Source organism: Talpa occidentalis, unplaced genomic scaffold, assembly GCF_014898055.3.
Source record: "Talpa occidentalis isolate TD23 unplaced genomic scaffold, MPIMG_talOcc4v2.1 talOcc4.16, whole genome shotgun sequence".
Lineage (NCBI taxonomy): Eukaryota > Metazoa > Chordata > Mammalia > Eulipotyphla > Talpidae > Talpa > Talpa occidentalis.
Window position 1 is genome coordinate 43,509,964 of NW_023601653.1, and position 26,763 is coordinate 43,536,726.

A 26,763-nucleotide genomic window follows, 5' to 3' on the forward strand; every position below is an offset into this window, starting at 1 on the left:
ATGGTCTATTGCAAGAGAAACCCAGTTAGCTGTATTTTAGAAATGTGAGGGGAAACCCCAAACTGGTGTGTTCTTTCTTCTTTCTCAACAGGATAAAACAAACAGGGTTTTTTTCTTTGACCCATGTTCTTTGTTACACCTCTTACCCCTCTGTACAACTCCACAAGACACACCAAAATATTGTACTGAAAATGTAGCTGGCACCAATTCTATCAAACCAGAGCTGAAGATATGAATAAATTATCCTTATCTTGGGGCGCCAGCACCCCTATCACTTAAAGATAAGGGAGAGGATGGACCCCGGGGCTTAGAAGTTTAGAGGTGGCTGTTCTGCTTTTCAAGGTTCCGGAGACCTTTGGGAAGATGAGGTTGGGGAGGACCTGGAAGGCTGGAATGAAGTGGGCCTGGGAATAGCAAAGCTATCGCGATTTTTTTTTTTTTTTTTTTTTTTTGTTAATATATTTTTTTTTTTTTTTAAAGATTTATTTATTTATTTATACATGCACTGGGTACAGTCAGAAGCGCAGGAGGGTGAGAGAATTCACCAGAGCCAGAGCGGGGAGCAGAGCAGGCAGAAGGACCGAGGCACACTGCTGAGGGGAGCAGCGGGCGGCAGGAGAGGTCTGCGCGCCATGTGGGACCCTCCTCCGGTGGCCGGGGAGCAGCCGGGGAATGAACCGGAGCTGCAGAGGCTGCGGGCAGCTTCGCAACCCAGGGCTCAACCGCTGCGCCACCTGGGAGGCCCTGTTAATATATTTTTAAGAAGGAAACTTTAAAGGCTTGTGTGTAATTTAAATAATATGTGTCCATGAACCATGAACAACATGTGCTTATCTCACACTAAATCTAATTCATTCTTTTTTTTTTTTTTTACTTTTTTTTTTTTTTTTATTTTTTTTTATTTTTTTATAAATTTTATTGTTATATTCCCCATACAATTGCAGCGCCCCCATTCTGACCCCAATCCCTCCCCTCCCGCCCCTGCCCCCCTAAAAGTGTCTCTGGTTCATAGTTTTTTGTTGATTTTGATTTTCACTTTCTTATAGTTATTCATTTTCCTGGTCCCTTATTTAAGTTTTCTAGATTCCTGCTATGAGTGAGACCATCCGGTATTTTTCTTTTTCTTTTTGGCTTATTTCACTGAGCATGATCCCTTCCAGCGCCATCCATGTTGCTGCAAATTGCATGTGTTTATCTTTTTTGAATGCTGAGTAATATTCCATGGTATATATGTACCACATCTTCTTGATCCAGTCATCTATTTTTGGGCATTTGGGTTGTTTCCAAAGCTTAGCTATTGTAAACAGTGCTGCTATAAACATAGGGGTGCAGGTGTTCTTTGGAATTGATGTTTCTGTGTCCTTTGGGTAAATACCTAGGAGTGGAATTGCTGGATCATATGGAAGCTCTATGTTTAGTAGGTCCAGAAATCTCCACACAGCTCTCCACAGTGGTTGGACCAGTTTGCACTCCCACCAACAGTGCAGAAGAGTTCCTTTTTCTCCACACCCTCGCCAGCATTTGTTGTTGCTAGTTTTTTTAATATGTGCCATTCTCACTGGTGTAAGATGGTATCTCATGGTAGTTTTGATTTGCATTTCCCTGATGGCAAGTGATGTTGAACATTTTTTCATATGCCTGTTGGCCATTTGCATTTCCTCTTCAGAGAAGTTTCTTTTTAGCTCTTCTGCCCATTTTTTGACTGGATTATTTTCTTTGTTGTTGCTGAGTCTCATCAGTTCTTTGCAGATTTTTGTGATCAGTCCTTTATCATTAGTGTTGGGTGCAAAAATGTTCTCCCAGTTGGTGGGGTTTCTCTTTGTTTTTGTTATTGTCTCTTTTGCTGTGCAGAAGCTCTTTAATTTGATGTAGTCCCAGCTGTTTATCTTTGCCTTCACTATCACTGCTTTGGGTGATGTGTCTGTAAAGATGTCTTTGATGTGCAGATCACGTAGTGTTTCGCCTATATTTCCTTCTATATATTTTATGGTTTCAGGTCTTATGTCTAGTTCTTTAATCCATTTTGAGTTGATTTTTGTGTATGGTGTGAGGTAGTGGTCAAGCTTCATTCTTTTGCATGTAGCGACCCAGTTTTCCCAGCACCATTTATTGAACAAACTTTCTTTGCTCCAATGCATAGTCTTTGCTCCTTTGTCAAAGATTAGTTGACCATAAATCTGTGGATTTATTTCTGGATTTTCTATTCGATTCCATTGGACTGTATGTCTGTTCTTGTTCCAATACCATGCAGTTTTGATGATTATGGCTTTGTAGTATAGTTTGAAGTCTGGGAGTGTGATGCCTCCATTCCTTTCTTTTTTTTTCAGGAGAGCTTTGGCTATTCGGGGTTTTTTGTGATTCCATATGAATTTCATCAATAATTGTTCTATTTCTTTGAAGAATGACATTGAAATTTTGATTGGAATAGCATTGAATCTGTATATTGCTTTTGGAAGGATGGCCATTTTAATAATGTTTATTCTTCCAATCCACGAGCAGGGGATGTCTCTCCATTTCTTTGTGTCTTCTTCTATTTCTTTTAACAGTGTTTTATAGTTTTCTTTGTATAGGTCCTTTATCTCTTTTGTTAGATTTATTCCCAAATATTTGATTTTTTTTGTTTCAATAACAAAAGGGATGGTTTTTTTTATTTCTTCTTCTTCAGATTTATTGTTTGTGTATAGGAAGGCTACTGACTTTTGCATGTTGATTTTGTATCCTGCCACTTTACTGAACTGATTGATGAGTTGAATTAGCTTTTCTGTGGAGTTTTTGGGGTTCTCTATGTATAATATCATATCGTCTGCAAATAGTGATAGTTTGACTTCTTCTTTTCCTATTTGGATTCCTTGGATGTCTTTCTCTTGTCTTATTGCTCTGGCTAGGACTTCCAGTATTATATTGAAAAGCAGTGGTGAGAGTGGACATCCTTGTCTTGTTCCAAAAAATATATTCACCATTTCCCTTACAATGGCAGATGTGCTTATTGATTTATCAGAGTCAGTCTCACTGCTTTTATCATGGACTGGTTACCAAATGAGTATTTGGAAACAAGACTAGCTTTACAGGCTATGGGGTCACATTTTACCTAGTAGGGGTTCACAGTCAAAAATGAAGCTACGGGGACCATACCGGAGGGGAGAAATCAAACACTGTCCAAAAATTAAGAAAGATGAGAGAAAATAAATAATTCTTTTAAAAACGAAGTTCCCCAAAACTTCTAAATCTCATTTCACACTGTTTCTAATACTTGACATTTTGCCAAAGGTAATTTCCTTAGAGATTAAGACTTGAACAAATGTTGGGGAGGGTGTGGAGAAAAAGGAACTCTTCTGCACTGTTGGTGGGAGTGCAAACTAGTCCAACCACTATGGAAAGCTGTGTGGAGATTCCTCAACCTACTAAACATAGAGCTTCCATATGATCCAGCAATTCCACTCCTAGGTATTTACCCAAAGGACACAGAAACATCAATTCCAAAGAACACCTGCACCCCTATGTTTATAGCAGCACTATTTACAATAGCTAAGCTTTGGAAACAACCCAAATGCCCAAAAATAGATGACTGGATCAAGAAGATGTGGTACATATATACCATGGAATATTACTCAGCATTCAAAAAAGATAAACACATGCAATTTGCAGCAACATGGATGGCACTGGAAGGGACCATGCTCAGCGAAATAAGCCAGAAAGAACAAGAAAAATACCGGATGGTCTCACTCATAGCAGGAATCTAGAAAACTTAAATAAGGGACCAGGAAAATGAATAACTATAAGAAAGTGAAAATCAAAATCAACAAAAAACTATGAACCAGAGACACTCTATGGGGGGTAGGGGGCAGGAGGGGAGGGATTGGGGTCAAAATAAGGGGGTTGCAATTGTATGGGGAATATAAAAATAAAATTTATTATTAAAAAAAAAATGTACAAACTTTGAAAAAGGGTTACTCATTCTTGGCTCTCCTTTGTGTTGGACTTGTCCTAGACAGAGGGAGTAGAGAAAGGAAATCAAGGGATGTGTTGATTTGTGGTGGCTCAAATAAGAGTCTAACGCATTTGTATTTTGTGGGGTCGTAGGCAGATTGACAGTTGCTGAAATCTGTCAAGTTTAAAAGGAACATATAGATGCACAGATAACAGACGATCTCGCATGGGTTGATAATGAAAGTGTAAAGAGACAAGGATTACTATCACCTCAGTTAAGTTTGTGTGTGCACCATGTGTGAGCATATGTATATATGTGCTTATGTGTGTGTGCACTTCGTGTGTCTGGTTTATGTGTCTAATGCTCAAATGGACTCTTAAGCCCCTTTGCCATGTCTCCTTATTTTGTTTTTGAGCACTTCCTTACTTTCTGACACAAGATGTTCCAGTATCATCTTACATGTTCTCTGCCCCAGATCTAGAATCAGTCATTTCTCCCAGGCACCCTGGTGTGCTTGGTGCTACAGAATATCATTCCATCTAAGCCCTTTCCACAGAGAGAGCTAGAACATACATGTGCATATTCTTATCCATGCACACAAACATGTCTACGTGTATTTCTGTAATGATACATCTGTCTCTATATTAAGTTGGACAAGAGTTTTTTTCTTCTCTAATACAGTAATACGTTGTTCACTGGAACCTGCCCTGGACCCTATTTCCCTGTAACTTACTTCTTGTACTATCGGAAGTCTGGTTTCCATCATCCACCATACACTGATTCATGGATCAATCCCAGTGCACATATAGAGCACACAGCATCATTAACCTACATCCCCCTGAGAAAAATCTTTATCAACTAGAATACAGCTACTCATGTCTAGTTCCCTCTATCTTTAGTCTTTCAGTTTCCAGTCAAAACATCATTCCCCAAGGTTATTGAAATTGGCATCTTCATGTCCATATACCAAAGATCACCTCAGAGCAAGTGAGTAGGATTGACTGAAAATGTCTGTATCCCCCCTCCAGGATTCTTATATATAATAAATATCAGAGTCAGTCAATTCATTATTTTAATATCGCATTTACAAAGGAATAGATATTAAGGTCTCTTCTTTTTCAAGAATGTTCCTATAATGTGTATCACCCACTTAAAGTACAAAAGTTTAGGAGGCAGTGTAATTAAAAAAGAATAATAATTTTCAGCAGCAGCTGAACTAGATGATCATCCTGAAGAGGAAAACAATCACGCATATCACACTCTCCAGGTTTAGCCTGAAACTTCAGTCTCCTTCCTGGCTTCTTCTTCTCTTCCTAAGTTCTGAAAATTGGAATTCCTAAAGTTTGGTCTTCCAACTTCCTCACATCTCCTTCTACATTCACTCTTGAATTGGTCTCATTTGATCCTATAACATGTAGGTATTGACAAGCTTCAAATGTTTGCCATCAGCACCACTCTCTCCCATAAGTACAAAGTCCATAAGCTCCCAATAGGAACTAAGATCTGGGCACTGGGTGTGCTCAGTACTCTGGAGTCTACGCCGACTCTCATGTCCACTTGAGTCTCTACGGGACACATGAGAGTTACGTGTCCAAAATGGATTTCTTGAGCTCCTCTCTATGATGTCTCAGACTGGCACAACATTTAGTCAATGGCTCAGACAAAAAGGTCTTGGTGGCCCTCAGCACCTCTGTGGGCTTCACCTACCCCCAACAACACCCCACGTATCTTGAAACTGACAAAAATAAATAAATATCATGCCAAATTATAGTTTCTAATGGCCAGGTCGTGTTTCATAAAATAAGCACGCCTGCAAAAACTAATTCAACATGACCTTAGGATATATATTTGAGTTGCTTTGATCATTATTCTGGGCATCTCATGCCTTCTAAACACATAAAAAAATCAGTCAACAGAGAATTACAGAATTTTAGGATGCCAAAACTTTAGATATAACACAATCTAGTCTTGCAATCAGTGCTGGAATATTCTGTCTGGTAAATATTTTTTGCAGGAATATTGAATTCACTATTTTCTAAAGAGTATAATCCCCTAGTAAAATGCCAGGCTTTTGTTGTGATCATTAGTGCTGGCATTTAAGATATCAACTGTAATCTTTATTTTCAACCTTGCCATTTTAAAGAATCTTTGCTATTTTAAAGAAATTAAATCCTTGATACTCCGAGAGGTAAAAAAAAAAAAAAAGAGAGAGAAAGAAAAGAAAACAACCAAGAAAAATAACAATTGGCTTTTCATATGAGAACTTAGGTGAAGCTTCTTTTAATGCATTATTAGTGTTATTAGCACATTAAACTATTTATTATAATTTTTCTTGCCTACCTAATTTCCATAATTGAGAGAAAATGATATGCAATTACATCCATTTAAACTACACAGAATGTTCTGATTATTACTATTGACTTATACGAGCTATTACCTCAAAATATCCACTCATCAGTAAATTATTTTAGTTTGATTTTTATTTATTTTTAAATCAGGGAGGCAATGTGATATAGCTAAAAGAATATTAAACCAGGAGCCATGACCAATAGCCCTGAGTGTCCATCAATGCAGAGATAGCATTTAATTTGGGGGCCTGGACTAGGTCACTCAACTGGCTTTTGTTTAAATTTCTTTGTCAATAATATGACATTACTGGAATGAAAGTAGGAAAACTAAAGGATTCTAAGACATTATGTCTTTCTCTAGTCAACCCAAATACGTTTGTAAGGAGGCAGGATAATGATAAGTGTCTATGTAAAACATATCACTAATCCCATTGTTAAGTGTGTTCAATTTTTTAAATCTGGAAATAAGCAAAGCTGTTTGGTACAGTCTTGTGCAGCCTCAGTAATCAGCTCCCTGTACACACATCCCAGCTTTGGCTTTGCTGTTCACCAGCCACACAACCACTCTAAGCCACAGGTTTTCATCTGTGAAATATATGTGATAATTACTTTGTAGAGCAGTGGTGTCGATTAAATGAATAAACGGCTGTAAAGACCCCAGTGCTGGGCACACTGGGAGCACTCAATAAATAACAGTCTTTTGGGAATAGAAGTAAAAGGGTGTTTAATGGCTATGAAATGGCTGAAAAGGTAATGTGTTTGAATATCATATAGAAATGACTCAGAGCAGCACTTATTTTTATATGTACGTCTGGGTACCTGTATTGTTCATACGTAATATTCTAGGTAGAGTAACAGACTCTACAGGGACAGACTCATTCCTCAGTTAATCACCATAATCTGTCAAAAACTCAGACCTCTAACTAGAAAGGTGATGGTGATATTCTATTAGACTGAATTTGTTCAGAAAGGATTTCATTATTGCCAGAAATATGGCAGCTCCACCCACACAGGAGTGGGTAAGGGGATGAGAGATGACCCAGCCTGACACCCCTGAAATTGTTCGAATGCTTGGGGTGAGGTGATAGCAGATGATCACAGACCGTTTATATCCGTGGATCCTGGAAATATTTGTTTTGGGAGGTTGTTTTTTTTTTTTTTAAATTTTCAGTGTTTAGTATTGTTTTGGAACATTTTGACCACTATTAACTATGACAATGAGAAACAAAGAAAGGTATTTCTTGTTGAGGTTGGTCCAGGTTTTAATGGAAGCAGTCACACAAATAAGACAACTGCTTTGTCCAAATTAGGGCTAGTTATTCAGATGAGCCCTCCCCGCCACCACCTCATTCCACAGCAACTCTCCACTAAAATACTAGATGGTTCTAGTTTTGTTTCTTAGGGGCAACTGTATTAATTTATTCTGGCATCAACCATTCAACAGATATTTATTTATTTATTTATTTATCTATTTATTTATTTATTTAATTATTTATACAAGAACTGGAGTACAGGCCAGATGCGCGGGAGGGTGAGAGGATTCACCAGAGACAGAGTGGGGAACAGAACAGACAGACTGACGAATACACTGCTGAGAGGAGCGGCGGGCATGACAGGAGAGGTCTGCAGCGCCATGTGGGACCCTTGCTGGCCGGCCGGGATCGAACCGATACTGCAGAGGCTGCAGACAACTTCACAGCCCGGCCCTCAACCACCTATGCCACTAGGGGAGGCCCTCAACAAATATTTATTAAATAGCTAGTAGATCCGAGGAATAGTGAGAAAAATATAATGTCGACTATTCCGTAAGTTCAGAGTGGGCGAAGCACGGTGAAAAAAGTACAGAAATACAGCTTTTCACAGCATAGTTTGGAAGAAAAGCCCAAGCTGTGAATTTTCATCTCTCATGGAAATCAGAGGTATTTCATGACCTTTAGCTCAACCCCAGAGGACTCAACATCAGATGGTTGAGTCCACAGTTGTCTAGCTCTGAAATCAGAGCCAAGTTATGGTCAACAGACTTTTGACAGCTTTTGAAAAGCAGTCTTACCTTTGCAGGAAGTCCTTGTATATCATCTGCCTTTCCAGAACCACAGGGACTCATAGAAGTGGAGGTAGTTCCTGGCCTGACACACAACCTGGTGACTGATTCTTACTATCTGGAAAAAAGCTTCTTGTTGCCGGCACCCATTTGGACTTGGGGAGACTGACTGCACAATCCTCCTATAAGGGAACTCTGACTGCTTCTTGCTGGAATACAGGTTGCCTGAAGGTTCTACTTCCCTGGGCTCCTTCTTAACCTTTGCATCCTTCAAGGGCTTAACTAGATCCAACTTCCTCCATAATTATCACCATGACTACCCAATACTCTTGGTAATGTTCCACTTCCGAACAGCACACAGCATCAGCATGAAATGGCTTTATTTGGGGTCACAATCCATCTTGGGGTACCTGCCATCTTCTGTTTGCCCAGATTATTTGCACAGACTTGGGAGCCAGGGTCATGGAGTGTGTTTTTTCTTTCTTCCACAGTGCTAGCCTAACATGGAATCTATTTTAGGAACTTATTGAATGTTTGCTTAAGGTACTGCTGATCCTGAACTACATAAAACAAACAAAAGAACAGATTTAAAGGAGAGTGGCAGAGAGAAACATTTATTTTTCAAAAGTCACTGAGCCAGACTGCAAATGTGTTATTCGGGAATATCAATTCCTGAACCTGCGCATGAGAAGGAAATACTCATGCTGTGTAATGTGTTGTCTAAAGGCCATCAAATTTTGAAAGAGTTCTGATACATCTTCATTAATGAATGAAAATATTTCAGCTCAGTTTCTAGAAAAGAATAGGCATCTAAAAATACTTTATAAAAGAAGCTTTCTGTTCTAGATTAACAGAAGGATGAGAGGTTTGACAACTAGATGTGATGAATCCATGTTTCTTTACTGAGCACTGAACCCAATGAAAAATAACAAAAAAAATGTTTTTAGTTTTTATTATTTCCCTCTCTCTATTTTTCTTGCTTTAAAGGACATTATTGAGACTATTAGCAAATTCTGCATAAGGTGTGTAAAGTATTAAGTCGATTAACCTCCTGATTTTGACAACTGAACCAGGGTTATGACGGAGATTATCCTTGTTTTAGGGTATACAGAGAATATTTACTCTTTCCGAAACAAAAATATTTTAGAAAATACAATCAAATATTTATTCCTAAAGGAAGGACATTCTTTCACATTCTCTCAGTGGATTCTAGTTATCAAACTCAGTATATTAATATTGATACATTGCCACTATTTAATTAGATAGAGAAAAAAAACAAGGAAACGTCATTTGGGGAACATGGATGAAGGTATAAAAGGATTCTTTATATACACTTGTAACTTTTCATAGCTGGAAAGTATTTTAAAATAAAAATATTATACTTTTAATTCAAACAAGCAAATATTTAAAGTATTATTTATTCCGGACACACTGTCTTCATCAACTGTTTGCGTTACTGTAACACCACAGATGGAATTTTTCACAGTTCCAAAGGCTGGGAAATCCAAGATCAAGAAGTCAACAGATTCAGTATCCTGTAGAGTTTGCTTCCTACTTTGACAAGGTCTCATTGTGTTCTCTCATGGTGAAAGGCCAGAGGGGATTTTTAGGGATTCTCTTATAAGAGCACAAAAGCATCTATGAGAACTCCACCCTCATGACTTAATCTCCTCCCAAATATTTCACCTCCAAATACTGTCACATGGAGATTACGTTTCAATATATAAATTTTGGGGAGACACAAATATTCACTCTGTATTACATTTTTCTTTAATCGCTCTTCTAAATTCCCATCACAAGCCTATTTACCCCATGAGGGCTGCTTTCCATATTCTGCTGTGTGGTTGAGACATTCAAATCCTTCCCTACTCCACTTCCACTAGAAATGTAAAGTCTTTATTGCATTTTTTTTTAAATAAAGGTTTATTTATTTATAAAGATCTGGGGTATAGGCCAGAGGTGTGGGAAGTGAGAGGACTCCCTAGAGACAGAGTGGGGTGCAGAAGAGGTGGATCTACTGAAATCTACTGCTGAGAGGAGCAGCGGGTGAAGACAGGAGAGGTCTGCTGCGCACACACCATGTGGGTCAGCAACCTGGCCAGGGATGGCCCCTTATTGGATTTCTAACAGTCATAATTAGTCCTAAAATACAAAACTTGTACAAAGTAAGTGGACATGCAACACATTCATTAGTTAAGAAATGAGAGAAAAGACCTTTCTAGAGTACCATTCTGACTCAATAAAAGATGGAAAAGTTGTCCTTATCTAGTACAAATTGACAATTTTGTTAAAATGTTCTATACATAAGATAATAATACGGGGTGTACACATTTGAGAAAGCTGCTCTCCATTGTTGGATTTAAACGTCATCAAAATAGGTCAAGAAATCCTCCACTGGTGGCACAGCAGTTGAGCGCTGGGCTGCGAAGCTGCCCACAGCCTCTGCAGCGCCGGTTCGATTCCTGGCTGCTGGGCGTGGGTGCCACATGGTGCGCATACCTCTCCTGCTGCATCCGCTGCTCCCCTCAGCAGTGTATTTCGTCAGTCTGCCTGTTCTGTTCCATGTTCTTGCTCTGGTGAATTCTCTCACCCTCCCGTGCTTCTGACTGTACCCAGTGCTTGTATAAATAAATAAATCTTTAAAAAAAAAATAGGTCAAGATAATGCTCTTCAAACATGTCTTCTACAACCACCCACCCTAAATAAGAGCACCAAGGTCCCCAGTTCATGTTGAACCTCCAAAACAGTACTGGTTTGTGTAGGAGAATGTTGCCCAAGCTGAAATTCAGGGGAATTAACAGCAAGAAACTACCAGGAGCAGTGATGAAAATGTAACTGGTAAATAGCAAAATGGAGAGTGTGGACAAGCCTCTCAAAAAATGTGACCTCAAAAAAGAGACTGAGAAGAGAATCAATTACTGATATTTGTTTCCTCATTATTTTTTTTATTGAGTCATTTAAGCAAATTATTGTTTGTGATATTTAATTTGCTCAATTACTTATTTCTGTTTCATTAACAGTTTGGTTGCTAAGAAAGTCTGACATGGGAACAAGAACTATGTATGTTTCCTGTTTCCTGCTGCATTTCGGGTAGACTAATAACACGGTCAACTGTACAAATGAACGAGGCAAGCTTGCATTTTTCTCTGACTCAGTAGCAAAACTGGGTTCAGCTTGTACACAGAGACCTTGGTTCTTACTGGATTTGCAGATGGTGGGTCACTCATTTGCAGATGGTGGGTCACTCAAATGACCCAGCCATTTCATCAGATCTTATTTAACCTTCAGATTAAATCAATAAACATGTAAGTAAAAGCTCTGAGTGCTTCATCAGACCTGTGACACCTGTCCACACTCTACCTGCTGTTCATCAGAAAGCTTGCTAGGTGCAATGACAAACATCAAAGCACTTCAACCTTCTTCTTAAGAAAGACAGCATCGCACAGGGCGTTCTGGTCAGCAGGGAAAAACAGAAAGAGGATATTCTATAAGCAAAGGGGTGGGGCTATGCCAAGAGTAACTCACAATGCATCTAGGTGACAGTAACAGTCTCATCTCAGAAGGAAGCTGCTCATTGATGGGTACTGCCACAGACCTCACCCTGCCACAGACCTCACCCTGCTGTGGATGAACACTCCCTTGCACTCTCCACCTCCCTTAGTTTTTATCAGTAACTCATGAAATAAACAGTGATTAACTTTCACTTAGAAAATGGTAAAAGAGCCGTCTTACAGAGTACATCACAGTATTAGTTACCAGCAATTTGGGTTTAAAAACCAATGAGTTGTTTCTTTCCAACAGTGACTAATGTACCACAAAATTGAGTTTGTGGATCACCAATCTCAAAGACAGATGTGAACCAGAATGAATCATGGGCACTACACAACCACGGGTGACATGAAGACTTTGCTTTTCTTCCATTCAATCTGCAAAAAACTGAGGCGCAGCTATAATCAGAGTGATTGAAATAAATAATGACAGCTACTCTGATAAGTCAATTGTTACTTGAAAAGGAAATCTTAATAGACAGGTTTTGATCAAAGCACACAAAAGAAATCACTGTTATTAAGGAGGGCATTTGTGCCAGCAAAAGAAGTTATCAAAACAGCCTTTTTTACACTGAGACTTACACAGTGGCCACTTTGTAAACACTGGCAGGATGAAGATAAATATCTCAAGATATCCCTACAATGGTTAGGGATGTGGAGAAATAGGAAGAGTGAAAATATCTGTGCATTCTAACAGGACAAGTCATAGAAATATCTGTTGTTGTGCTAGTAGGAAAGACTTGCATTTTAATCTACTAGAGATCATAAGAGTAGAGACATAGATAACAAGAAGGAATGAAAAGAGGAGCAAACATTTCCCACAATGCTGGAACTTGTTTAAATGCTGCTTTCTCACTTCTAGAATTTACTGTTTCTATTTTAAATTCGTGCAATATACACTTATATTTGAACTCAGCACTGAAAACATGACTTACACACTAGAAACTTCATTCATGTATATAACTTATGCTTAGTAGCTCTAGGGAATATTATATTCAACCAGAAAATTTAAGATTAAAGAAGAACAATGTATTGCCAATAAATGTTACACAAACTGGACAGTAGTCCATGTCTTTATTAAAGGGCATTCCCTTCAAAGATTCACAAATCCATGGAGTGTTCTTGGGGTCAAAGCTGCTATTCCAGTCTTTAGCGATGCTTCCTATATCAGGGAGGTACTACTAAGCAATTTAATCATTTTTCCTCAAATTTCACTTATCTTTAAGAAACAAGGTAAGGTGGGCCTCCCCAGTGGTGCAGCAGTTGAGTGCTGGGTTGCGAAGCTGCCCGCGGCCTCTGTGGCGCTGGTTCGATCCCCGGCTGCTCCCCGGCCACCTGAGGAGGGTCCCACATGGCACGCAGACCTCTCCTGCCGCCCGTTGCTCCCCTCAGCAGTGTACTTCGGTCCTTCTGCCTGCTCTGCTCCCTGCTCTGGCTCTGGTGAATTCTCTCACCCTCCCGTGCTTCTGACTGTACCCAGTGCACGTATAAACAAAACAAAAACAAAACAAACAAAAAAACAAACAAATAAATAAATAACATGCCTCTATTAAAAAAAAAGAAAGAAACAAGGTAAGGTACTAAGGTAAAATTTTTCAGGTCAAATGGAATCTAATGGAAAACCCAGAAATAAAGCCATGCATATACCACATGACCCAACAACTCCTCTCCTAAAGGAATATACCATAAAAACATTAATTGAAAAGGATACCTGCACCCTATGTTTATTGCAGCACTATTTACAATAGGTAAGATATGGAAACAACCCAAAATGCCCAAAAACAGATGACTGGATCAAGAAGAGGCGGTATATATACACAATGGAATACTATTCAACAATCAAAAATGATAAACTCATGCCATTCACAACAACATGGATGGAGCTGGAAGGGATATTCTCAGTGAAATAAGCCAGAAGGAAAAAGAAAAATATCACATGATTTCACTCATAGGAGGAATGTAGGGAAACCATACAAGGGATCAGGAAACAAAAAAAGATAAAACTAGCAGGCAAACTACAAATCAGAGACATTCACTAGAGGAGTGGGAGGGAGAGGATCAAAATAGGGGAGGGAAGAACACAAGGGACTATGTAGATGGTTCACAGGTGAATTTGGTGGTGGGAATTTTACAGGGACTACACCTGAGAGGAGAAAGCAGACATTGTACAAAAATAAACTATGATGTTACATACATGCATATGTGTGTGTGTGTGTATGTGTGCACTATATATATAAAATTTTCAGGGTCATATGTGGAAGATGTTGTCTCGTTACAGACATACATCAAATCACATTTTATTTTATTTTTTTAAAGATTTATATATTTTTATTTATACATATAAGAACTGGGGTATAGGCAAGAGGTGTAGGGGGTGAGAGGATTCACCAGAGACAGAGTGGGGAGCAGAAAAGGCAGACCTACTGAAATCCACTGCTGAGGGGAGCAATGGGCTAGTCAGGAGAGGTCTGCTGCACCATGTTGGTTAGCTCCCTGGCCAGGGATCAAACTCATTCTGCAGTGGCTGGTGATAGCTTGACAGCACTGAGACTTTAACCCCTGCACCACAAGGGAAGCCCCAAACTATATTTTAATGAACTTTCTAATTGTAAGTAGAACACATAACTTGGGACCAAGATGATTTAAAAAAAATATATTTACAATAAATATTTCTACATTTTTTAGAAAAAAAATAACTCATAAGCATTAGAGAGTCCCTATTCATCACAAAGTCAAAATACTTTTTAAGTTATTCTTCTATACAAACTTGCAGGAAAACTAGCTCTGCGACATCCACCAGGGGAGGAGGAAGGAGATCCGTCAAAACAGGGGAGGGAACAGCACAAGGGGTTACAGTGATGTTTCACAGGTGGTGGGAGATTTATGGGGATTTATTCATTTGTTTTACAAAGTGAATAACAATGTAAGAAAAATAAATTATCCTATAATTTTTTTAAAAAAAGATTTATTTATTTATTTATGCATAGGTGTAGGCCAAAGGTGCAGGGAATGAAAGGATTACCCAGAAATAGAGTGGGGAGCAGAACAGGCAGAATGACTAAAATCCACTGGTAAGGGGAGAAGTAGGTGGACAGGAGAGGTCTGCTGCACCCTGTGAAGGTCAGGTCCCTGGCCAGGGATCGAACTCAGGGTGTCATGGTAACAGTGCTGAGACGTAAGCCCTAGGCCACCAGAAGTTCCTCTTCTATCATTTTCAAGGAAGTCTTCTAGATGAAGAATTTTCAGAAACATCACAGAATACAGTAGATTTAAATGTTTTCACCAGAAGAATTCATTCAGTAAGAACGTATTTAATGCTTATTATGTGCCAGGCACCATTTTCAAGTCCTAAGGATATGGTGAAGAGAATGTTATTCTCACTTTTAAGTAATGTGATGAGCCATATCTTTAGATAAACTCTATTTGCTGGGCATCTATATCACAAACTTTTTGTATTTTCCATTCTTTCTTTCTCCTATTTTTCTGTCTACATTGTAGATGTCTCTTTTGCCTGTTTTCAAATAAAAGAACTCCACAGGTCTTATCTTTGCAGATGTTTTATTCTCTTTCTACACCACTGATGTTCCTTCAAATGCCATCTATAAGTAAAAAAACCTCCATAAGAAGGTAAACATATAAACCAAAACATCATTTTTAGCTGTACTTCTGTCTGAAACTTTAATCCTTCTCAGTGCCACAGCCATACAGGAGCTGCTTATCAGGTATCTCAACGAGCACATTCGCTCTGCATGTCCAGGTCTGACCCATCATGCCTCCACTTAAGACCTAGTCCTCCATCATTTCGTGTCTCAATGGACAGAATGACCTTCTGTTCAGCTGCTGAAGCCCAAACGCTCAATGCTCCCTTGACTTCTCCCTCTGCCACACTCTCTGTACCAAACAATCACATGGTTTCTCCCTTCGGCCCCTGTTAATCTGCAATCACACTCCAGCTTTTGCTCCTTTGCGGGAACATCCCTGGAGCTCCCTTTGTTTGGCAGAAATGATGCAGGCAGTAAATTTCCCTTCCAAAGTTATAATCTCATACCATGTAAAGCATGTGGTGCTAAGTAGCAGTGATCACAATACCTGTGAAAACAAAATAGTAAGAACTAATGCACAGCATTAAGTAGTGAAGCCAGGACCAGAAATCAGGCATGGGGCCTGAGAGTCTGTGCTCCTAGCCACTATTTCACATTGTACCCAGAACTTTATAAGTATTTACTTAAATAAGTTATAAAAACAAGTCTATTTTTAATTCAAGAAAAATAAATCTAGAAGGGCATGGGGCCATGTTAATGCTCAGGAATTAAATCTCTGACATAAATATATCATTTCTTAAATGAAAATTTCCAACATAATGAAATGGCAACACAATATTGCAACAATGGCCACCATTTTTATCCAGGATCATAAAACTTACATTTAGTGGAAAAACAATTGAAGCATATCCTTGAATTTTCTACTTGAAAGCAGACAGACTAACATTACTGTCTGCTAACAGTGTAGTGCTTAAAGTTAAAGTTAAGGTGACTGATTCAATAGGTATAGTTTTCTCATCTAGACTTAAACTGCTCTGTTTTTCATCAGTTTTTATTTAAGTATAGAGGACTACTTAAAGAGACATTTTGAGATGGAAGGGAGGCTGAAGGCAAGAAGATAAAACTCATCCAGAGGAACGATATGGGCTCATTTGTTATTTGGGGAGTGTTGCTAAAAGCTTTTAATACCATAGTTGCCCTGGAACCTTTTGAGAATTATTGCCTAGTGTAAGAATTTTGCTCATAATGATGACTGAATTATACAAAGTTCTATTAAATTATAATTAGTATCCCCCTCTTTCTGAAATACAAATATGCAAATATAAGCAATACTTGTCTAGTTTAAAAGGTAAAGTAGTCACAGAATCTTCAAGTGTTGGAAGAATTTAAAAGTGATTTTTTCCCCCACATTCAATATGAAAATCCATTTATGGCATCCCTGAAAGATTTTCTAGCCTTTGCAGGAATACCACAACTGATGGGGAATTCAGGACTTCATCAGACAGGCTTATTAAGTATTGGTTGAGAAACTCACATGGTAAGGGAGTTCATTCATATATGAAGTTCCATCACTCCTACACTCAAGGGTACATGTCTTAGTATATTTGGACTACAATAGCTAAGCAAAGAGTATTTCTTACTCACATTATAGGATCACTCTGTTGTTTAAAGACACTTAGCTTACCCTGGCTTCACTTAGACACATTCTTCCAAAGTTGCTACTGAGTATAGATTTCCCTGTAGCATTTTTCACTGACAATTAAATGCTACTACCTAGATATGACATATGACACTTTAACTCACATTCTTTTGGTCAATGCAATTCTATTTGTCAATAACACTGTGATCAAAGAAAGCAGGGGGAAAAAATGCAGACCTCTGATGGGTCTGGAAGATGAAGAACTGGAGTATCTGAGAAGCCTTAATGACCAGCAGATCCCCCAACCCCTTCCTTCCTCCCTGAAGACCATCTGCCTTTTTAAAAAATAATAAAAGATTAGTCCTTTGTGAGACATCATCCCAAGATAACTCGCATTAAAAGTACTCAAATTATGTCTCTAACAAGTAAAATAAACAGGGAGATAGGCATGAACATAAATATCACACAGTTTTCTATAACTGGGTTTAGGTATACATTCCCTTCAGACAAAAGTAAGTGAAAATAGGTGTTGATAGCCCCTCTGGAAAAGGGGGCAGGATATCACCTAGGATTTAGGTTCTGAGATCTGTATTGTTTCTAATTACATTAAAAGGTCTGGGGAAATGGCTTTGGAAGGAAAGATCTATGTATATTCTTCTGTTTTCCTTTTAGTGTTTTCATATACAGCCAAAATTTAGTCTCCTCCCAGACATAAAAGCCCATTGCTACAGCAGTCTCATCTTTGCACAATTACAGAAAAACAGAAACCATTTTCCTCAATGTAGAGACATCTATCACTAAGAATCAGGGAGAACTCAGCTACACAGTAGAAAATGATACAGTTTCAAAGAAGAATTTGTGAATTAAAGCAGCTGCACATAGGTAAGAGGTAAATTTACTAGGAAAAAACCCCATGCTGTACTGTTTAAACAGCTACACATAATAACACTGCAATTTATGGAAATTTTCCTTTATAAAATTTCTTCTCCATCATAGATCTTACAAATTAAAATCTCTCTTATGACAAGATCAATTGAAAATATGTCTTTTTGAGTGGGTAATACATAGTATGTAAATGAATTCTGTATTTTATCTTAAAGATAAAAAAATACACCTTATACTTGCTAAATCCCTTTTTCTAAAAAGTATGAACAAAAAGGAAGATTTCTTTGCTTCCCACATGATTTTCCTTTTTTTTTAAAGATTTATTTATTTATGCATACAAGAACTGGGGTACAGGTCAAAGGTGTGGGGGGGTGAGAGGATTCACTAGAGACAGAATGAGGAACAGAACAGACAGATATACTGAAATACACTGCTGAGGGGAGCAGTGGGTGAGTCAGGAGAGGTCTGCTGTGCCATGTGGGTAGCTCCCTGGCTGGGGATTGAACTCATGCTGCAGTGGCTGTGAACAGCTTCATAAATTGTGTCTTAACCCCTTGCACCACCAGGGATGCCCTGCTTCCCACATGATTTTCATATTCATGTTTTTGCATATTCTCCTTTTTAAAAACCATACTGTTATTAAGATCATTTAACTGTATAGAAATGAATGAATTAGGAAAAAATATGTTTGAAGTTGCATTTAAATTTTTTAAAGATTTATTTATTTATTTTATACAAGAACTGGGGTATAGGCCAGATGAGCGGGAGGGTGAGAGGATTCACCAGAGACTGAGTAGGGAACAGAACAGGCAGACTGACGAAATACACTGCTGAGGGGAGCAGCGGGCGAGACAGGAGATGTCTGCCGCACCATGTGGGACTCTCGCTAGCCGGCCAGGATCGAACTGGTGCTGCAGGCTGCAGACAGCTTCACAGCACAGCGCTCAACCACCTGCGCCACCAGTGGAGGCCTTGCATTTAAATTTTTGTCCACTGTACAGCAAAGACACAGTAATCAAATTGAAGAGACACCCATTGAATGGGGGAAAGTATTTATACACCATACACCTGATAAGATGTTGATATTGAAGATCTACAAAGAGCTCACACAACTCAACAAAAGCAAATTAAACAACCCAATCCAAAAGTGGGCAGAAGAGCTACACAGACCATTCTCCAAAGAAGAAATGCAAATGGTCAACAGGCCTATGAAAAAATTTTCATCATCACTTGTTATCAGGAAATGCAAATCAAAACCACACTGAGATCCCACCTCACACCTGTGAGAATGGCCCACATTAACAAAAACAAAAAACAAAAAACAAAACCAGAAACAAAAAGTGCTAGTAAAGATGTGGTGAAAATGCTATTTTCTAACTCTGCTGATGGGAATGTAAACTGGTCCATCCTCTATGGAAAACTGTGTGGGGCCTCCCCTGGTGGTGCAGTGGTTGAGGGCTGGGCTGCGAATCTGCCCACAGCCTCTGCAGTGCCAGTTCGATCCGCAGCCAGCCGGTGAGGGTCCCACATGGCGTGCAGACCTCTCCTGTCACACCCGCTGCTCCCCTCAGCAGTGTACTTTGGTCCTTCTGCCTGCTCTGCTCCCCGCTCTGGCTCTGGTGAATTCTCTCACCCTCCCGCGCTTCTGACTGTACCTAATGCTTGTATAAATAAATAAATAAATAGATAGATAAATAAATCAATCAATCTTTAAAAAAAAAACACACTAGAAATGGATCTGCCATATGATCCAGTTATTACCAAAGAATACAAAAACATTAATTCAAAAGAGAACCTGTGGGGCCTCCCTGGTGGCACAAGGGGCTTTGGAAACAACCCAAATGCCCAAAAATAGATGACTGGATCAAGAAGATGTGGTACATATATACCATGGAATATTACTCAACATTCAAAAAAGATAAACACATGCAATTTGCAGCAACATGGATGGCGCTGGAAGGGATCATGCTCAGCGAAATAAACCAGAAAGAAAAAGAAAAATACCGGATGGTCTCACTCATAGCAGGAATCTAGAAAACTTAAATAAGGGACCAGGAAAATGAATAACTATAAGAATGTGAAAATCAAAATCAACAAAAAAACTATGAACCAGAGACACTCTTTGGGGGTGAGGGGCGGGGAGGGGAGGGATTGGGGTCAAAATAAGGGGATTGCAATTGTATGGGGAATATAAAAATAAAATTTATTAAAAAAAAAAATAAAGACAGCCTATGAAGCTATCCGCAGCCACTGCAGTACAAGTTTGATCCCCAGCCAGGGAGCTGACCCATATGGCACAGCAGACCTCTCCTGACTCACCTGTTGCTCCCCTCCGCAGTGGATTTCAGTCAATCTGCCTGTTCTGTTCCCCACTCTGTCTCTGGTGAATCCTCTCACCCCCTACATCTCTGGCCTGTACCCCAGTTCTTGTATGTATAAATAAAAAATCTTAAAAAAATAAGAAAACCTGCATCCTTATATTTATTGCAGCACTATTTAAAATAGTCAAGATATGGAAACAACCTGAATGCCCCCCAAAGGGGAACGGATCAAAAAGATGTGGTATATTTATATAACAATACTACTGAGAGTTCAAAAAGGATAACTCATGCCATTTGCATCAACATGAATGGAGCTGGAAGGGATGATGGTAAGCAAAATAATCAGATGGAAAAAGAATAATATCAGATGGTTTCACTTATATGTGGAATATAGAAAAAACAAACAAAGGGTCAAAGGCAAACCTAATAGCTAGGAGGCATCCACGAGGGGAGGGGTGGGTATGGGGAGGAAAGGGTGAAACAGGGTCAGGGAAGAGCAGAAGGGAATATAGTGCTGGACCTATGGGTGCTATGGTGGTGGGAGAACTAAGGGGACCACACCGGAGGGGAAAAATCATACACTGTCCAAAAATTAAATTTAAAAAAGTGCCCATTTATTTTATGTTCTCCATGGATTGCAATATAACAATGAAAATTCATCTTTCAAATTACATTATCAAGATTTTTACGGAAACCATGAACAAAAGAGTATGAATTTGAGTTTCACTTTCAATTCAAAAATATCTATTTGTCAGTGATTAAATTATTTCACAACATTTAAAATATGTTTTAGAATAGCCATTGTGGCTGTAGTATCAGATATGAAAAATTAAACCTATTTGCCTACGAATTGGTAAAACATAGACCTGAATAATAATCTTCAAGAAAAAGTGTTCTAAGATGCTTCAGGAAAAATCTCGCATGTATTCCTCTTAGAAACAGTAATTTGATTAAATGCAACTAATGACAAGAATCATAGGAGATTTCAGATGACTATAAATGGCTCATCTGTGCAAATTATCTTCATGAGAGCTCAGTGTCTGGCCACATTAAGTAATGGACTGCCTATGAAGAGAAGTTAAACAATACAAAATGTCTGTAAACAGCAAGTGGATATTGTTTTAAGAAAGACAGTCCATAAAGACTTGTAATGTTAGAATCTATCTCCTTTTAAATTATCATCTAAAAGTCCTATAGAGAATTCACCAGGGTGAAATGGTTCCCTGGAAAAATATATTCTTCTCCAACTAATTATTAAAAATGTTTTAAATATAATCATTTGGAAATATGCATAGAGATGTACCTCTATTCTTTTGAAGGTAACCTGTTGTGATGATTAAGAACCTCGGTCCTGGAGTCACACATCCATACTTACAATAATAGCACCTAACTTAGAGGGTTGTTAGAATTAAATGAGTAAATATAGAGGTCAAGTACTTAGCTCTAAGTACTTAGTGCAGAACATATCCTTGATAATTTTCTATAATTATTATAAAGTACATTATTATAATGTGTATTATAATGTATAGACCTACTGCATGGGGGGTTTAAAACTGGGAAATATGGAAGCTAAACAGTTCCATATAAACAGGCCACCATAGACTCCCAAAGACAAGGAGTAAACATCTAAAAAGTCATATTCATTTTTACCACATTACTAAAAATCTGCCTTTCATTATTTGCTTAAGATTGAGTTCAAAAGGCCGTATGTCTCTAGCAACACTTTATAATAATGCTGGTGCACAAAGATAGCTCCAAATACACATTTCCCCCAATTACTTAGTTACTAGGATTGTATATGACAAAAATAACACACCTCCCCCAAATTCAATCCAAAAATAAACATATTTTTTTCTTTTATTTCAAAAGGCAGATGAACAGGAAGGAATCTATCAGCTACAAATCATCAACAGTTATGTTTCTGAGTGTTCGTACACCTCACTTTGCCTAAGTCTGGTTGAATCACCCGTGTGTAAGTCCTCTAAGACATGGATTGTTTCTTGATGGCAAAGATTGGGTTGGAGATCAAAAGGGAACTGTATAAAGGAGAAATGTCAATGAACCAGATCCAATTAGTGAAGAGATTCTCACTTTATATTACTTCTACAAAGCAAAATTATAACTTGTCAAGCATAGTGGAATTTAGTGTTTACCAGAAATGTTTTTATGTCAGACTTCATTAATGACGACAGAGCTTGTATTTGTTGAGTCAAAAATCAACTTACCCCTGGTAGAATCTGATATGCCTCACTATATTTTCAAGACGTATCTCTTCTAAATGTGTCTATGCAATAGTATATAAGCAGAGATTAATTCATAAAATAATTAGTATAATGGTCTTAATCATTTTTAATGGAGTATAACAGCCAATGAATATACTTCTCTAATTAGAATTCCACATATCTAAGGAAAATTATATCAAACTAAAGTATTTAAATAAGTGAAGCAAGGGGGAAAAATCAATAAATGAGAGATTCTCTTACCAGAATAAAATGATCCTAACATTTCCTTTCTTCCAGAATGCTCTTGCAGACTTTGCCCAGTCAGGATAGGGTTTGTCCTGAAGCATCATATCTGTGACCTGAAGTAAAGAAAGGGCCTTATTTAGTGTTTTCAGAAATCTTACATTAAGGTGTAAGTATGTAGATAATTCCTATTTTATTGAAGATCAAATAGGAATTTTAACATTAGAGTATATGCAAAAAATGCACTGCCTTCACTTAAAAACTTTAAAAACTCATTTGACTTTACATAATAAATGAGCCCATTTAATCAGATATTGAGACTTTTTAAATATCAAAGGAGTTTGCTTTACAGAAGGAGGCAGATACTAAGCTCTCCATAGAAACAAAGTACCTATAGAGCCTCCCCTGTGGCGCAGGCATTTGAGCGCAGTGCTGTGAAGCTGTCCACAGCCTCTGCAACGCCAGTTCGATCCCGGCCAGCCGGTGAGGATCCCACATGGCTTGGCAGACCTCTCCTGTCTCGCCTGCTGCTCCCCTCAGCAGTGTATTTCAGTCAGTCTGCCTGTTCTGTTCCCCACTCTGTCTCTAGTGAATACTCTCACCCTCCTGCGAATCTGGCCTGTACCCTGGTTCTTGTGTAAATAAATAAATTAAAATCTTGAAAAAAAAATATTACCCCATATTTTTCAAATATTTTCAGAAACCCCAAAATCCAAGTATTTTCTGGTAGGTCTAGATATTTACCTATATCACTAGCCAAAATAGCACTTAGGGCCTCCCTGGTGGCGCAGCGGGTTGAGCGCAGTGCTGTGAAGCTGTCTGCAGCCTCTGCAGCGTGGATTCCATTTCCCACAGGCCAGGGAGATAACTACATGGTGCGGCATGTCTGGCCCGCTGCTCCCCTCAGCAGTATTTTCAGTCCATCTGCCTGTTCTGCTCCCTGCTCTGTCTCTGGTGAATTCTCTCACCCTCCCACACCTCTGGCCTGTACCCCTGTTCTTGTATAAATAAATAAATCTTTAAATATATATATATATATAAAATTGTATCTTCTCTCCTTTTTTTCCTTTCAATATTAATGAGCTACAGCACTGGAACCCTGTTTTATTGAAATTTGATCTAATTACCTAGAATTTTCTCCTTGTCATTAGTAATTCTATCCCTTCTTCTGAAAATATTCTACCTCCATTTCTCACATACATAGATTTTTGCCACCTTCTAAGTCCTAGGTAAAGTCCTTTACCACTGTGATGAATTAATTGCCCCCCAACATAGCTCTCAATCCTCTTTCTCGTGTTACCTATCACTTTCTACCTTTTACCTTGACTTATTTATATTCAGTTTTTCTCTCTGCTAGTTTATAAAATCTTGAAAGCGAACATCTATTTTTGTACTCCTTCCAATGTCCAAGGTTCTTTTATATAAATTACTTAAAATATTTGCTCAAGGAAGAAATGATGAAATGAGTTAGGCTATCCAAGTTCGTTTTTAAAGATGCATTAACAAAGTAAACACTGCATCGGTCACATCACCTATTAATAGTTTCAGCAAATGTCCAAAGTACCATAAATAGATAAAGCTTCTGACATTGTGTTTAAGTATAACTTCCAACACTGGCCTGGGCTTGATTTGCTGAGTTTTTTTTTTTTTTGTTTGTTTGTTTTTTTTTTTGATTTGCTGAGTTTTAATCATCCATGATGAAAGACTTGATTCAGCGGGGGTTCTTTCTGAACTTCCTCTGCAAGGCACATCAATTCTCAAGCAAGCTGATCTTGTTGGGTCATGTGGTGTCGAAGAAGTAGTCTCTGAAACTTTCACTGGGGTATCAAGGCTTTACACAGTCACACAAGATACAATTAGAAGAGTGGGGGAGGAGTCCAGTCACCAGGAAATAATTTACCTTAATTCTTTCTATTCTTTCTCAACATCATTTCTATGTAGAGAACTCTCAATCTTGACTTGGTTGATGAGATACAAAGAAAATTCATTCACCTTCAATGAGTAACCCTGAAGATTTACACCAGTTCTATTTAATTTAGGTTTTACAATTAAAAAAAAACAACTAACAACCATAAGTTGTTTAATATAAACTCTTAATTTTTTTAAACTGTTAATTACTTTGATAAATATGGAAGCAACTAATATTAATCCTAAAAGCAATAAAACTTGTTTTACTTAGTTTTAAGAGGAAACTTGCTTATTGATGATTTTCTCATTTATTTGTTTTCTCTTGACAGTTTAGAATCACAGGATTTTATTTTCTCAGTCAGACTAATGCCTATACTAATCAAAACAGACTCATGATACTTATCAAAATGAACAAAGGGGAGATGAAAAAATAAAAATTAACATGAATCAAGTGAGTTACATTGTTACCAAAAATGAATGAGGAAAAAGTAAAGACATTAAAATCCATAAAGAGATTTATGGATCATAAAGTCCCTTGAAGAAAAACTACTATTCTTCTAAATACAACAATTTCATCCACTATTTCTCCATACCATTCTTGAATAACTTTTGTGTCAAATTTTGTTTTTATAAAACCTCAAATTTAAGTTAATGGATACTCAAATGTTTCATGTTCTCCCAGCTCTTTAAAAGATTTAATTAATTCTGCTCAGCAACAGTTATGCAGTTTTTTAAAAAAAATCTGCATGATAATAAATATTTTCAAGGAACAAAATGATTACTGGATGGATTTTATTCAATTTTCAATGTTTTCTCCGGGGAACTTTCTGGGAAATACTTATTATATTTTCTGGTAGAAGGCAATCTGCTGTTATATGTCCAATTATTACAGCAGTGTGATTTGCAAAAATGACATTCAATTCAAGCATAAAGGATTTTCTCAGGAAAATGGTCAGATACGGCAAAACAAAAACAAAAACATTTTCTTCCGATGCCAGACATTTGCCCTTTTTCACCCCTTGTTTCAACTCTTTATAAGTCATGGCGTCAGATCAATGTCAGGTCACTTGCAGTTAAATTGACAGGAGCAGAAACAGTCATTAAAGGAACACATTCAATAAAGAAAAATCCAATTACCTTCTGAGTTAGAGAAATCAAATTCATTTGATATTAGTCAAGGACAGTCTTTGTGGGAAAATGTGTAGAAAAGTGAGGATAGAAGATGATGTAAAAAAGTTGCTTTGCAGCTGGAATACAATACCAAACCTGTTGATGCATTTTCCAGAGGAAGATTATGAGAATTTGAAATTGCAGATCCTGCATTCTGAACAGGGAGAAATTTAACTCTTTGTATCTCAGAATCATTCCCTTCCATTTTTCACTTCAGTAAGTCTTTGCGCAGAACTCAGAATTTCATCAGGGTCCTTAACACGTATCTTGTCAGGTGGTCTTTCTCAACAGAATATAAACCAATTCAAGCCAAGTGTATTGAGCGATCTGAACAAGGACATAAATGTTGGGATTGAAAACTCAGTAAATGATATAAAAGCAATAGATTCCTGGATCTCCCTGGTGGCCCTGATCTCAGTGCTATCACCGCTACGGCCTGAGTTTGATCCCTGGCCAGGGAGCTGACCCCCAGGTGCAGCAGACCTCTGTTTTCTCGCCTGCTGCTCCCCTCAGCAGTGGATTTCAGTAGATCCATCTGTTCTGCTCCCTGCTCTGTCTCTGGTGAATCCTCTCACCACCCCCCACAACTCTGTCCTACACCCCGGTTCTTACACACACACACACACACACACAGGATTTAAAAAAAAGGATAGCACTATTTAGTGAAGCACCATTTAAGAGAAACTATTCTATTAATAAACAAGTACATACATTAAGGATATTAATGACACATACATAATTTTCTTTAAATGCTAGCATGTTATTTTACAACTTCTTTCTAGTTAGCAGAATATTTTGAAAATCATTATATACCTGAACATATAGAGCTGCTTAAATAGTTTCTCCTCATTTTTTCATCCACCATATTTTTCTCATGGGCATTCTTTTGAACTATAAAAGGTTTATATTACTTTTATAATTAAACTTTATGTAATATGTGTCTGCTACTTCTTTAAATTTTATTACTC

General features: G+C 38.1%; 1 protein-coding gene across 6 annotated transcripts in view; it reads right to left on the minus strand.

Moving 5' to 3' along the window:
• TMEM117 (transmembrane protein 117) overlaps window positions 1-26,763 on the minus strand; it is a 460,174-nt gene that overhangs the window by 154,915 nt on the left and 278,496 nt on the right. For all 6 annotated transcript variants that reach the window (XM_054696285.1, XM_054696284.1, XM_054696283.1 and 3 more), the window contains one exon: window positions 22,736-22,833. In XM_054696285.1, coding sequence (XP_054552260.1) covers window positions 22,736-22,833 — 98 coding nt within the window. The remainder of the gene's footprint in view (window positions 1-22,735; window positions 22,834-26,763) is intronic.